This window comes from Triticum aestivum, chromosome 3D, assembly GCF_018294505.1.
Source record: "Triticum aestivum cultivar Chinese Spring chromosome 3D, IWGSC CS RefSeq v2.1, whole genome shotgun sequence".
NCBI classification, from domain to species: domain Eukaryota; kingdom Viridiplantae; phylum Streptophyta; class Magnoliopsida; order Poales; family Poaceae; genus Triticum; species Triticum aestivum.
In genome coordinates this window covers 488,782,232-488,797,456 of record NC_057802.1, presented here as the reverse complement: position 1 = coordinate 488,797,456, position 15,225 = coordinate 488,782,232, and the positions used below count along the sequence as shown (strand labels likewise).

The window sequence follows — 15,225 nt, the reverse complement described above, 5'->3', positions numbered from 1 at the left end:
AAAACTGACTGTCATGATAAGGCGAGAGCTGGTCGCTGTTCGAGAGGTCTCAAGTCCTTAAAGACCTTTTCCGCTTCGGGCGAGGAGTCGACCTTGCCAGACTTAGGCGTATATAGCGCCCCAAATTCGGCCTTCCAAATACTAGGGGCTTCGCCAAAATTTAAAATTATAGACTTCTATGGCTAAGTGACAGTGATAAAGCCTTATAGTCCGATTGCCTGGTTCGTTGTGCTGAACACCTCCCCCGAAGGACCCAAAATTGGGATAAAGAGTGCTCAGGTTTATCCGGAACACCTCAGTACTAGTTACATGGGGGCAGAAGCCGACGACTGGACAACTCTCAGATTTTATAAACGGTCGCACAGAAGGTAATATTTTAAATTAACAAGCGTTGCATAGCGCAAATGAACTCGTTTCACATTACAGGATCACATGAGTACGTTCATTCAAATATTACATCTTTAGCACATTCCTCCGCCACAAGGCGGGAACCCTTCAGGACACTGTCATAATACATTTCGGGGTGGCGACGCTCCTTGCCCTCCGGCGGCCCCTCCTTCACCAGCTTTACAGCGTCCAGCTTCGCCCAGTGCACCTTCGCCCGGGCAAAGGCCCTGCGCGCACCCTCGATGCAGACGGACTGCATTATGACTTCAAGCCGTGGGCAGGCATTCACAAGCCGCCTCACCAGACCGAAGTAGCTGTCAGGCAGCGGATCGCCAGGCCACATCCGGACAATAAGACCCTTCATGGCCTGTTCGGCCGCCTTGTGGAGCTCGACCAGTTGCTTCGGCTGGTCGCTCAAGGGCATTGGGTGTTCGGTCCCAGTATACTGAGACCAGAACAACTTCTTCGTCGAGCTCCCCTCCTCAGCCCGGTAAAACTTCGCGGCATCCAACACACTGCGGGGAAGATCTGCGAATGCTCCTCGAGAGCTCCGAACTCGGGTAAGTAAAAGGAAAGTTTCCTTTATATGCTTGCTTTGCATAATGAATGGCTTACCCGCTGCTACCTTCTTAACCGCCTCAATCTCCTGGAGGGCCTTGTGGGCTTTAGCCTTGGCGTTTTGTGCGCTTTCGAGGGCCTTCGCAAGCTCGGATTCTCGCGTCTTAGAGTCAAGCTCCAAGGACTCATGTTTTTTGGCGAGAGCCTGGAGCTCTTGCTGCACCTTGCCTACCCGGGGTTCTTGCTTTTCTCGCTCGACGCGCTCCTCGGCCGCTTTGTCTTCGGCCTCGGACAGCGCCTTCTTCAGGGTCGCCACTTCGGTCGTGGCCCCTGGCAAATTCATGATGATCCTATTATTTTACAACTAAATTTCTTTTTAATATGTAGACATGGTATCGCTTACCTTTGTTCTCTTCAAGCTGCCTCTTGGTAAGGCCGAGCTCTTCCTTGGACCGCTCAAGGTCCTGCTTCAGTGCGGCGACCTCCGCAGTACGTGCGGCAGCGGCTAGCAGTGAAGCCTGCATATGCACATAGACATATTTCAATTAGACTCCTGCGGTTATTATTTGATCCTCTATTCGGCCTTTCTTCGCAAACGCCAAACAGAGCATCAGGGGCTAGTGTCTATGCGGTAACATTCTCTTATAATCTGGTTACTTACCTTAAAGCCTGTTAGGAGGCTGGCACAGGCTTCAGTTAGTCCGCTCTTGGCGGACTGAACCTTCTTGACCACCGCACTCATGATAGTGCGGTGCTCTTCGTCGATGGAAGCGCCGCGAAGCGCTTCCAGCAAGTTGTCCGGTGCCTCTAGATGGACAGAGGCCACCGGCACGGGCGGCTTGCCCCTCTTAACGGGGGGGGGGGTCGCCTGACAGAGTCCGGAACCACTGGAGGTTCCGGCGCAGTGTTCGGCTGGAGGCCGAATTCGGAGCCCATGGGAGTCTTGCTCCCCTTGTGCCCAGGGTCCGGAATGTCGCCTTGAGGCGCCTCCAGGACAACCTCCCCTCGACTCGGTGCCCTTTGAGATAATACCTCGACGTTGTCCGTAGGGCGAGGGGTGGAGGCGGTCGGAAGTGAATCACTATTCATATCCGACGGGTCCAAAGAACCATCCGACGAAGATACGTCGATATGGGCTTGGGATGGACTGCATAATCATGTTCGGCGTGATGAGAAGCAGTGTAATAAAACATACCATGAATTACTATGGTATCCGGATACTTACGACTTCGCCAGGGGCTTGTCCCTGGGTAACCACTCGTTGTCGCTGTAGGCGGCCGTTGTGGAGTAGTCCGGAAGGAGGGTCCTTCCCTTCTTGGACCCTTCGGCCTCCCCGGTTGGGGCGGCCTTCCTTTTCTTGCCTCCCCCGGCTGGGGGGGGGGAGAGAACTTTCCTCTTCCTCCTCCTCGTTTTCGTGGGAGGAGTGCGCCTCGGAGTTATCGGACGATGAGTCCGATACAACCTTGCGCCGGAGACCCTTTCGGGTCCTCATGGCCTTCTTCTTGCCCTTCTTCACCGGCACCTCGTAAGGCGCCGGAACCAACATCTCCGTTAGGAGAGCATCTGCAGGATCTTCAGGCAGGGGGGCTAGGCAATCGATCTGCTCTGCTGTCTCTACCCAGTCCTGTTAATGGCATGGAGGCTTAGATCCCGTACATGATTAAACTGGGAAAAATAAACATCCTGTGAGATATAAAAAACTTACCGGGTTGGCATGGCGCTTTGCACTGAGTCCGCGGTGCTCGGTAAGGGGAGGAGGTACCTCGGCACCCTTGAACAACACCTTCCAGACGTCCTTGTGCGTTGTGTCAAAGAGTTCTCGCAGCATCTGGTGCTCGGCCGGGTCGAACTCCCACAAATTGAATGCCCGTCGTTGACACGGGAGGATCCGGCGGAAGAGCATGACTTGGACCACGTTGACAATCTTGATTTTCTTGCTCATCATGTTTCTGATGCATTTCTGGAGTCCGGTCAGCTCCACCGGTGAACCCCAGGACATGCCCTTCTCTTTCCAGGAGGTGAGCCGCGTGGGGATTCCGGATCGGAATTCGGGGGCCGCCACCCAGTTGGTGTCACGCGGCTCGAGCTCGGTGATGTAGAACCACCCCGATTGCCACCCTTTATGGTCTCCACATAGGAGCCTTCAAGCCAGGTGACATTAGGCATTTTGCCCACCATGGCGCCTCCGCACCCCGCTTGCTGGCTGACCACCACCTTCGGTTTAACATTGAAGGTCTTCAGCCATAGGCCGAAGTGGGGCCTGATACGGAGGAAGGCCTCGCACACGACGATAAACACCGAGATGTTGAGGATAAAATTGGGGGCCAGATCATGAAAATCCAGCCCGTAGTAGAACATGAGCCCACGGACAAACGGGTGGAGGGGAAATCCTAGTCCGCAGACAAAGTGGGTAAGGAAAACCACCCTCTCATGGGGTTCGGGCGTAGGGATGATCTGCCCCGCATCTGGCAGCCGGTGTGCGATGTCCGCGGCCAGATATCCCGCTCCCCGTAGCTTTGTGATGTTCTCCTCCGTGACGGAGGAGACCATCCACTTGCCTCCCGCTCCGGACATGCTTGGAGTGATTTGAGGGGAAAAACGCGAACTTGGGTGCTGGAGCTCAAGTGCGCAAGAATGGATGAGCAAGGAGGAAGAAGGCGTGGGTAAAAAGAGGAATCCTTGTCCCTTTATAGGGGCGGAGGAAACTATATGCCTCCCCACCTGCCTGGTAAAACTCGCTTATTCCCCAAGCGCCGCAATTGATGGCGCGGTTGGGTTACCCACACCTGTATTGATGAGAATCCCGTAATAAGGGGACACGATCTCTGCTTCGACAAGACGTGCCAAGGAAACCGCCTCGCGATATGTGCGGTGGCTGGTTGTGAAAAAGGTTCGAATAATGACCGGGCCGTGATGTGATGTCATACTGCATAATGCGTCAGCAGATTAGATTTGTGGAAATATTATTCTCTCTGCGGTGGTATGTGGAATTTGTTTTGTAGAGCCGGACACTATCCTTGTGTTCAAAATCTTCTATGGAGTATTCGGAGGAAGACCCCGCCTTGCAATGCCGAAGACAATCTGCGCGCCGGACTCATCGTCATTGAAGCCTGGTTCAGGGGCTACTGAGGGAGTCCTGGATTAGGGGGTCCTCGGACGGCCGGACTATATACTTTGGCCGGACTGTTGAACTATGAAGATACAAGATTGAAGACTTCGTCCCGTGTCCGGATGGGACTCTCCTGGCGTGGAAGGCAAGCTTGGCAATACGGATATGTAGATCTCCTCCCCTGTAACCGACTCTGTGTAACCCTAGCCCTCTCCGGTGTCTATATAAACCGGAGGGTTTAGTCCGTAGGACAACAACAATCATACCATAGGCTAGCTTATAGGGTTTTAGCCTCTACGATCTCGTGGTAGATCAACTCTTGTAATACTCATATCATCAAGATCAATCAAGCAGGAAGTAGGGTATTACCTCCATCGAGAGGGCCCGAACCTGGGTAAACATCGTGTCCCCCGCCTCCTGTCACCATCCGCCTTAGACGCACAGTTCGGGACCCCCTACCCGAGATCCGCCGGTTTTGACACCGACAAGGGGTCCTCGGGTGTCCGGCCTGTTAGCCATGGGCCGGACTGATGGGCCGTGAAGATACAAAGACCGAAGACTCTACCCGTGTCCGGATGGGACTCTCCTTGGCGTGGAAGGCAAGCTTGGCGATCAAATATGTAGATTCCGTTCTCTGCAACCGACCTTGTGTAACCCTAGATCCTCCCGGTGTCTATATAAACCGGAGGACTTAGTCCGGAGGGGAGACTCAGAACCATAGTCATACAGGCTAGACTTTTAGGGTTTAGCCATTACGATCTCGTGGTAGATCAACTCTTGTAATACTCATATTCATCAAGATCAATCAAGCAGGAAGTAGGGTATTACCTCCATAGAGAGGGCCCGAACCTGGGTAAACATTGTGTCCCCCGTCTCCTGTTACCATCATCCTTAGACGCACAGTTCGGGACCCCCTACCCGAGATCCGCCGGTTTTGACACCGACAACGATCACCGGTCGCGCGCCATGGACGACGAGCTCGCGACTGAACCGAGGCAAGGCCTGAACCGTCGCACATACCATGTGTTGCAAACGCTGGAAAAAAAGCTTCAACCCCCTGGATGGAAAAGCTTCAACCCCTAGATAGAAAAGCTTCCACCAGAACTGCGAATCAGGGGGGATTAGCAATTGCTGATGTGAAAATGCTTCAACCTTAGATGAAAAAAGTTTCAACCATATGATAGGAGAGAGCTTTAACCAAAGCGCTGCTCAAAATGAAAGAGGTTTCAAACGTTTACAAAAAAGCTTCGAGCGTGGATGGAAAAAGCTTCAACCGTGTATGAAAACAGCTTCAACCGTTGGACAAAAAAGCTCCAACCAGACACTTCAACCAGAGAAAAAGTTGCAAACGAAGCTTCAACCATATATCGAAAAAGCTTCAAACTGCTATCGGCGACAGAAAAGCTATGGTTGCAGCCTGCGGTCACCTCGGTCATCGTCGTCACGCACCCCGGCCGCCGCGGGGTTGCAGCACATGGACATCCCCGTGGTAGCACCCCGTCGCCCCCGGTTGCAGCATCTCCCCATGGTCACCCCAGTCACCGGCGAGATGGGATGGTCACCGCGCAGAGCCATGACGAGCTTCGAGCGGGAGGGGAGGCGTGGTGCATGCTACAACCAACATTGAAAATTGTTACCACCAGCATGCCATACAGCTACAACCGCAATCGCGTTTTGCTGCATCGCACAACGATACATTTTCTTGCTGGAATCGATGCAGCTCCACGGACAGCGGTTGCAGCTCCGTTGGACTGTGGTTCCAGCTCTTGTGGCCACTGTTGCAGCTCCCCGTGCCCGGTTGCAGCACGCCACGCCGGCGGCCATGTCTCCCCTTGCCATGGTTGTTGGTTCCAGCTCGTCAAGAGAAAAATAATCATGGCCTCCCCTGAGTAAAATAGCTCGCAGCCATGGCCGTGCGATGCAGCGCGCAGCCACACGAGTTCCAACGGTGAGCACATCGGTTGCAGCATTTGGGGGTGGGGGTGGAGGAGGAGGCGGCCATGGCGACGAGCTTTGAGGGAGAGGAGGAGGGAGATTGGGGGCGGGGTGGGGTGGGGGAGGGGGACGAGGGGTTGAGGAGGAGGAGGAGGCCATGGCGGCGAGCATGGGGAAAAGGGAGAGGAGAGTGTCCGGCAATGGAGACGAGCATCGGAGCGAGAGGAGGAGCGCGGCCATGGCTGCCCGCATCGGGAGAGAGAGAGAGAGTTCCTGAAAGGAAGAAGAAGATAGGAAAAAGGTGAAGCACTACGTGTGGGCCCGCAAGGACGTGTGGCTCCTTGGTATTGGTGGGTGTGCTACGCGCGCGGGAGCTAGCGACACGACCGGCCGAAGCTTCGGCCGGTCTGCCGATGGGAAACGTTTCCCTTTTCTAAAACCAAAAGGTTTGAATTTTGATTATTTTTTTTTTTCAAAAAATTCGTCCAGGAAGCCCGGTCACCAGAACACCCTACTCACCGGCGGGGTTCATGTCTCCTCCTGGAGAGCTGCCCCAGTCGCAACTTGCAAGACGTGCATTATTAGCCGCAATTGCCGAGATCGAGAACATGCGATGGTCGAGCGGAGGCACTCGTTCACCATGGGTTCGCTGGGGCCTTGCCTCATCCACACTGCACACAGCCCATGCAATCGTACGTTGAACAAGACGAGTGGGGATGCCGCCATGAAGACAGACATATTCCTCTCCAAGCAGTAGAGACAATATATATGCGGATGGCGTCAAATAAGAAAAGTACGTGATCGGCCTTTTCATTAATGGCCGCTGCCCGTCTTGTCTCGACATCTCAGTCTTGGATCCATCTTTTTATATTTTTGCGGGAAACCCTGAACTCAAATTCTGTGTGCGAACATGCACTTTCAAAGTTACAGTAGTAGTGCCCAGTACACTCCGGTTTACGCTCGATAATGGTATTACAGTGGAAGTAGTTACTACAGGAGTACGTAATCTGCATGCCAAACCGCATGCGATTATTCGTCTAACGGGAAATTTAAAACTGTGATGCGTGCCATACATGAATCACAACGATAAACAGAATACGTTCAGGCGGGATCAATGGGGCTTGAGTCACTTGTGACAGGCTAGGCGAGGAGCGTGATGATGTCGATGACGACGGTGCAGAGGTGCTCCAGCGCCTCCTCCCGCCGGGCCAGCTCCACGGGGTAGGGCACCCGCTTCCTCCGGAACATCGTCCGGCACACCGCGGGGTACTCGGCGGCGGCGCCCACGTGCACGAACGCGTAGTCGTACGCCTCCTCGCCCACCGACTCCCGGGCCTCCAGCAGCGCCTCCCGCGCCTCGCCGTACTTGCCGGCGCAGGTCCTCGTCAGGAGCGCCGGCACCTGCTGCGCGCGCCCGTCGCTGCCCGGCTCTGGGGCGCCCGAGGCGGCCCAGGTGGTGTTGGCGAGCGCGGACGCGGTGGCGGAGGCGTTGGCGGCCGCCGCGGAGACGGCGATGGCGCAGAGGCCGCGGAGGTCGGCGGTGGAGCTGGCGGGGTCCGCCACGAGCGCGGCCACGCAGAGGTCGTAGTAGGTGGTGGCGTTGCAGGTGGACTGCACCAGCGCGCGCACCGCCGGCCCCAGCGGCGCGCCCCCCTGCTTCTGCTTGTTGTTCGAGTTCGGCTTGCCGGGCTGAGATGGTATCGTTGGCACCGTTGCTGTTGCTGCCGGCGCTGCGCCTGCAGTACAGACGACGGAGAGGAGCAGCAGGGGCAGGAGGAGGAGCACTGGCAGCAGAGCAGGTGAGGGCGCCATTGTTCCCATGCTGTCTCTCAGTGGTGTGTGAAGGGCTTCAGAGCTCGCACATGAATGGATGGGTGTAACTCCCCCCAGATTTGGCATGTATATATATACAGATGCTCCGGGTCCGGGATGAGACATGCATGCTTGCCTCGATCGATCTTTTGCTGTTGGAACGATCGAATTTGATGAGCATCGGTTCACGGACGAACGGGCGCCACTTGCTTTTGGATGTCGCCTAGCTCGCTTCACGTGAATCGGTGATCTTGCACATCTCATCGTCCATCCAAGGACAATAAGAGAGAAGCGATTGGAGGAGGCAGCTCTTTGTGTGTGTGTGTGTGTGTGTGTGGAAAACAAGGAGGCAACTCAACATACGCATAAAGCCTGGCCCAGCCCAGCCCAGCCCAAAGGCCGGTTCGACGGTCGTTTTGCCGGTCGGCTGCAATGGTGGATCCCGCGAATGATATGTATCGTGAAATAGGAACCTTTCAAAGATCTTCCATTTTCTCTAGTGATGGTGACAAGTGACGCATTGTGTACTCCCTCCCTTTCTAAATAATTCATTTTAGAGATTTTAATATGGACTACATACGAATGTATATAGACGTACTTTCGTGTGTAGCTTCATTCATTTTGCTCCGTATGTAGTTTATTTTGAAATCTCTCAAAGGTCTTATATTTAGGAACGGAGGGAGTATGTTATTTGTTGTAATTAGAGAATTTTGGTGATTTTTTTTCCACCTGCAGGAGAAATAAGTGGGTTTGTTTGTGCTTTTTCATAGATTTGATTTTTCAAAAGGATTCATCTTTCGAACCATTTGCCCAATTCACAAACCGTTTTATCGACGCGTAGTCCTGTCAAGATCTTTAAAATTAGATCTTATATTGATATGTTTCGGTGATTTTTTCTGGGCAAAATATGTGCTACAAAATTGTATTAAATCTTCCTTCAAAACTATACTAACCCATACTTCAAAAATTTGTGAAAACATCTTTTAAAGTCACAAACATATTTTGAATTTTTTATGCTTTTAAAATTCATGGATATACTTTCAAATTTGTGAACTTATTTTAAAGTCACAAATATTTTTTAATTCACAAACATTTTTTAGAATTCACGAACTTTTTTTAATCCGTGGACATTTTTTGTATTGGCGAACATTTTCTGAATTCATGTTTATTATTATTCATGTTTTGTTTTTCAAAATTCAGAATATTTTTTGGATTTGTTAATATTGTTTCAATTCAAAAACATTTTTTGTGCTGTCCACATTTTTTGAATTTAAATAAAACTGTAAAAAAACAAAGTAGAAAATCGGAAGAAAAAAGTATGGAAGGAAACGCTTGTGGGTGCCGTTGCTCGCTGGCCAGGCCCATATAGCGAGCGACGCGAAGCTTGAGCATGAGGCTTTGTAACATAATAGGATCTGATTGGACGAGTGCTCGCACAATATATGCCACGTGGTTTTTGTATTGACCTTAGTCTGATTGGACGGAGCCCGGGCCGAGACGGCGGAAGGCTGCGACAAGTTGCTGCATAGCCGGCGAGGGGTCGGATAGGACGCCGTCGAAGCCCTGAAGGTGGTGATGAAGAGGCATGGACCGACTGGATCAGGGGGAGGGAGGAGATTGTGCGCTGTTGGATCAAACCGAGTGGTGAGGGAGGAGGGAGGGGTAGAATGGTTGAATATTAGGGATGTAAATGGCGCCCACAAGTCCTGTTTAGTTAGCTTTAGCTAGCTTAGTAGTTCATCCCCCTTCTCCCCCAAAAAACTTTATTGAACTATTAGACCATAAGTTGGCTTAAATGAGACCCGGTTTACATCCTTACTAAAGATAGAAGATGATGATCTAGTCATTTGTTTTCCATCCAGCTGCTCCAAGCATTAGTTTCTGAATCGATTGAAACTGTTTTTTGTCGCCTCATTTAGTTTTTTTTTTGTTGATAATTCAGCAGTCTCACGACCTGTGGTTGCGTTGGAGGCATGACCATGTTGTTAAATCTCGTTGGTTTGCTCGATCTTTTATGGTATCCTCCAACTAAGTTGTAGGTCACATTCAAAGCCGTATTACGGCACGTAGATAAACGTCATGGGTTTTGCCATGGTTATTTACTATATAGACCATTGGCTTTAAGGTGGTGCTATTTTGTTGCCAAGATAACTGATGAGTAATTGTCTCAATCAAGGTTGCTGCATTTCATCATTTAGTCATATCTTACACTCTTAAGAAGTTGCTCCCCACTATAACCAATTCTCTCAACATGCACACTATCCACACCAGCTTCATGCCACATCAGCGTTCATATAAATCTAATTCCTAACATGCATCATGCCATGTCACCCTGCTGTTACCAGCGCACAAAACGGATCGAGGACCGCTGCCATCCCACACCCTTCCATCGCATGTGTGCACGAATTTAAGGGCAGCCAACACTCTAGACTTGATGATGTTCGTAGAATTATAAATGTGTATTTGTTATTTGTAAGTCGCGTGGAAAAGCGAGTGACATTAGTCGGTTTTCTGGGAGAAGAAGTGAGGTTCACACGGAGCTCTGAGGGTGAGACAAATATAATTGGCTGGCCACGGCGTCCCGGGATAGGACCTCGCCCAAGACAGGGATGTCGTGGCCAGCGGTGAGCGTCCGGAAGAGGAGGACGAGGAGGGTGCTCACCAAGAAGGAGAGAGGGGTTGGGAGCAAGAGCGGGAGCTGGGCCATTGGATGATTGCAATCCAACGGCTAGGAAAATCGATTGGCGTCAGATTTTAAAGCAATTCACAAATATTCACCCGCTGTGAAATGATTAGAAATATCCGTAGAAATATCAATCAAATTTACAAAAACACCATAGGTACAAGCAAGCGGGTAGAATCATGCGGTGGGTGGCATTGGCAACAAGAGTTGTTGGGTGTTCCTTGGGTCAGTGATCGGACGGCTCCAGTGCATGTCGGTGGCGTTGGCCTTCTCCGCCTGCCTCCGCTCATACTGCAGCGACGACCTCTGACTCTTCGGCAACGCGCAGAACCTAGCGGCGAGCTCCCCCGGCTTGATCCTGTCGTGCACGGCCCACCACCGCGCGTGCGCCTCGTCGTTGGCGAACTGGCGCAGCGACGGCACGTTCCAGTTGCAGTCGTAGTCGCGGAAGCACAGCCACGGCTTGATGCCCAGGTAGTGCAGCAGGTACGGCTCCGGCGACGGCGGCGCCGAGGCAGCAGCAGCAGCATGGCCCTGTTGGTGGTAGTACTTTAGGACGTTGACGGTGCGCGGCAGGCGGTGCCACCACGTGAAGACCTCGTTGAGGAACCCCTGATCGCCGCCGTTGTACGACCGGACGTCGCGGACGCGCGCCATGAGCATGTCGAACGTGCAGTTGCAGGGCTCCAGCACCATGACGCCGGAGTTGAAGAGCGTCCGGCTGTTCCCGGTGGCGCTCACCTCCGGGGCGTCGAAGAGGAAGTCGATGTTTCGCAGCACGAGCTGGTCGGCGTCCACGAACACGACCCTGCGGTAGTCGGTGAGCTGCTGCCACAGGCGGAGCTTGCTGTAGTTCCACTCGTTGTACGTGCCGGGCACGGCGCGCGGGTTGCGGATGCGGCCGTCCATGGTGCGCACCTGCCACCCGGCCGCAGCCAGGCCGGCGCGCTGCTCGGCGCCGACGCTGCCGTAGTCCACCAGCGCCACCAGGTCCCTGGTGGAGCCCGACTGACGGATGCTCTGCGCCACCGCGATGGCGCCGCACACGTAGGCGTCCGACGAGTGCAGCACCGTCGCGTACGCCTCCCGCCGCCGCCTGAGCACCGTAAGCGGCTTCATAGGAATCGTCGGAAGACGTAGAGCGAGGTCGCATGAGCCGACGGGGAGGCGGGTGCGGGGGCGGAGGTAGGCGGCGTGAGCCCTGTAGAGCCGGGCGTGGCCGTGTTGGTGGAAGAGGTGCTTGCATGGGAAGAGGTTGGGGAGTGGGAGGCAATCAGAGACGACGAGGACATGCGACGACTGGACGGAGACGGCGAGCTTGGCGGCGGAGAGCTGGAGATGGAGCCTGGCCACGTCCCTGGACCAGCGGCCGCTATCGTTACGGCTGCGGCAGGGGAGGTTGACGGCGACGAGGTCGAAGCGCTGGCCTCCTTGATCCTCGGGGTCTGGGAGTGAGGGGCAGCTGCCGCTGTTGGTGCCGTTACCGTCCTCGTCGATCCACTCCGGGTAGAGGGCGGCCCAGGTGACGGCGCTGTCCACGGGCTGCAACCGCACCGCTCGGACTGTCGTGTGGAGTGGCTGCAGCTTCCTCCACCGCTTCACCTCCGCCGGGCTGAAGTTGAGCAGCGCCACCGACCCCGCCTGCGCCGCCACCAGGGAGGCAGTGACGCTGTCCCACTGGACGCGCCGGTGCGCGGCGTAGGGGGGCCGTGGAACACTAATCACAGTAGCTGGACGATGACGGAGTAATACCCGGCCGTCGAGGGTTCTGGTCTTGAGGAGGGCAAACATGAGCACGACGGACACCACCGCGGTCAGCACCAGCACCTTCTTCTTCCTGCCGGCCTTGGAGGCGGTCGCCGCCGGCCGGCTCTTCCGCGCCTCAGCGCCATGATCTTCTCTGCAAAACAACAACGTACGTACATGCACCATGATCGTGAGTCCAAAATCCAGACGTACTTAACCAAGAAAGCGTGCCATCTTTTCTCCTCGATCGATCAACTCACAGTATGCGTAGCAGTGGCAGGATGGCAGCGCGGCTGCGGGACTCCGGAGACAGGAGAGCATGAGGAGCCATCTTTTCCTTCCGATCACTCGGCCCGTGCATGCCCTGCTTAGTTCTCCACGCACGATCGCGGGCCGGCGGAGTAGCTAGCTAGCTGCTGGTCGACGATCTCATCCGATCTGCATAGGTATAGCGTACGTGCATGCAGCCTGGCCCTGGCTGGCTGGGAATGGTTAAGCTAGCCTTTGCTGCGCTCTATCTCTCAAGCCACACTATATATGTATCCATCGATGCCTCCACGTACAACCGTGGTTTTCAGTTTGTCTCATGTCTTTGACTAAGTTGGAGGTGATTAATCATGTGATTACAAGAGTGATAGGTAGGCCGTGGTCTAACTCACGACATTTGGAGATTAATCCTGACCTCGATGTCTCGATAGGCCTGGCCGGATAATTAACTACTAAATGGCAGCCATTTGGCTACATTCAGGCGAGCTAGAGCTCCGACTAACATCGATCTTTCCAAGTTCTTCTCCGGCTTAAAAAAACTGTGCTTTGTAGTTCGCTTCTTTTTTCTTTTCTGAAAAGTGCTAGCTTGTCTTGATGCATAGTATAGTAAGAACATGATTTGATTTGCTTGGTCAAGGCCAGCTGGTTGTGGCAGTTGGCACTAGTGCAGAAGAGGAGGGAGAAGAGAGACTATGTCAATGGATACTGCGTACTTGTATATCTATCTAGTAGTAGTACAAGCTATGCAACTAACATTGAGGAGGTCTTGCTCCATCCATGTAGACCAGTGGATGTGGTACGTACTTTTCTTCCAGGTTTGGTGCAGATGGGAATTGTAGGTTTGGTAACAAATCTCGTATTGTTCACCTCACCTCGCCTGTCTAGCTAGCTCTAGCACCATGGCATCGATCATAATTGTATGATTGTGACTCCTAATTGATTATCGCATGGCAACAGATAGTTCGGTTTATTTGACGTGGATCGGTGACTGCGCGCGTGTTACATCTTTAGTTCACATCCAACTTCAATACCCCAACTACTCTCTCTCTAAATTAATATAAGACGTTTTAGGTAATACTCTCTCCATAAACATACTTTAGTGGCCTAAAACATCTTACATTTGTTTGTAGAGGGAGTAACTAATTAACTAACGAGAGCTTCTGGAGCTCATCTAGCTGAGATGTAGCTATATCTTTAGAAATTTTAGATCAATATTAGTGATCTAAACGTTTTATATTAGTTCACAGAGGTGGTAACTAATTAACAAATGACAGCGTGTGGAGCTCATATAGCTGAGATGTAGCTATATCTCATTCACTCGACGCTATGTCCCTCTTGTTCAGCTTGTTGTGCTTATGGGCTCTTTCCTTCGGCTTCTAGGCTTGTTGCTCCTGGGCTCCGGAATTTTTATGGGATTTCTATTTTCATGCCCCCTCATTATTTAGTTCTCCTCAGTTTTATCCATGTTTTTTGTCATTGCTTACTTTCCCCTCCATCGCGCGGCCCACGCTTACAAAAGCCCAAACGAGGGTTTGTCATCGGGTCAAAGTCTTTGACCGTTACTTGGTGTAATTACTGGCGCGTGGGACACCCCTGTGCGGGCCCATCTATCAGCGGTTGCGCGGTCATAGGTGGGCGCAGTTATTGACGCGTGGGACACCCCCTGCGGGTCCATATGTAAGTGATTGCGCGGTCGTAGGTGGGCGCAATTACTGATGTGTGGGACACCACCTCTGAGCCCATCTGTCAACGTAGGTGGCCAGAGGGCCCGTGTGTCAATGCCTCGCTAAATGGCCGATAAAGGTGGCTTATAATGCCGAGAAGGCTACTCGAACTCCAGACCGTCCGCTCAAAGAAGAGTGCAAGCGCCAACTGAGCTAGTATGTGTAGGTGTGTTGTAAAACACTCCCCGCCCTTTTATGTACTCACACACGCGAAGCATGTACCCAAGATTCACTGACTATATCTAGTATACCGCAATGAATTTTTTCTTGTATTTGAATTTGCTTGTTTATCATTTTCCCCCCACAAACTAGTGCATAAAAAAGGAGTATATGCAAAAGGATTTTCATTTTCGAGACTTTGATCATTTTTTTATAATTTTTGTCAATATGGGCATCCAAGTGCCAGGAATGATTTTTTTTGTGAAGTGCATGAAATAAGTTTGAAAATTGGGCCTTTTCATTTTTCATCAAAAGTATGTCACGTTGGATGCCCACTGACCAGATTTCATGAATTTCAGAGTGTTATTTCTACATTTCATCCATTTACTGGATTTCTAGTGAATTATTAGAACTTACTCAAATTTGAACTACAAGCGCAATGTGGGTTGGCTTTGAAAGTTGACAAAAATCATTTTAGGCTTTAATGTTGGTGGTGTATGAACTTGGGACGACCAAAGTTGAAATTGCAAACCATTTTGTATGAATGGTCAACCTTCCTAGTTTGACCCCATTTTGAAAAAAAATTCAAAGAAATGAAAAAGACTCAAAAGTTGAAATGCTTTTGCATTGAGCCATTTTATGTGCACTAGTTTGTGGGAAAAATAATAAACTTCCAATACGACGAAATTAAAAAAACTTCACAAATGGCCTACCTAGTATGAACATGCATGGAATTCAAGGCATATGACTATGACCATGCCCATATCCTTGACATAGTCCTTGATAACATGGTCAAATTTGGCACAACTATGGGTGTTACCATTGTGAACAATGCTGCAATAGGA

The 15,225-nt window shown here is 52.0% G+C and overlaps 2 protein-coding genes across 2 annotated transcripts; both read right to left on the bottom strand.

Moving 5' to 3' along the window:
* Positions 1-6,849: 6,849 nt before the first annotated feature.
* On the bottom strand, positions 6,850-8,032 carry LOC123079903 (pectinesterase inhibitor 28). Its single transcript, XM_044502733.1, has one exon. The coding sequence runs from the start codon at positions 7,925-7,927 to the stop codon at positions 7,130-7,132; it is 798 nt and encodes a 265-aa protein (XP_044358668.1). The 5' UTR covers positions 7,928-8,032; the 3' UTR covers positions 6,850-7,129.
* A 2,629-nt stretch (positions 8,033-10,661) lies between these two features.
* Positions 10,662-12,561, bottom strand: LOC123076392 (UDP-glucuronate:xylan alpha-glucuronosyltransferase 1-like). Its single transcript, XM_044498669.1, has 2 exons — positions 12,491-12,561; positions 10,662-12,384 (listed from the first exon to the last, which is right to left on the bottom strand). Exons 1-2 carry the CDS (start codon positions 12,559-12,561, stop codon positions 10,662-10,664), a joined length of 1,794 nt encoding a protein of 597 aa, XP_044354604.1.
* Positions 12,562-15,225: the final 2,664 nt, after the last annotated feature.

Coding starts and splice junctions, on each gene's coding strand:
- LOC123076392 (XM_044498669.1), bottom strand. CDS start 12,561: ATGGCTCCTCATGCTCTCCTGTCTCCGGAGTCCCGCAGCCGCGCTGCC. Junction 12,385..12,490: donor CTGCCACTGCTACGCATACT/GTGAGTTGATCG, acceptor GTTGTTTTGCAG/AGAAGATCATGGCGCTGAGG.
- LOC123079903 (XM_044502733.1), bottom strand. CDS start 7,927: ATGTCTCATCCCGGACCCGGAGCATCTGTATATATATACATGCCAAAT.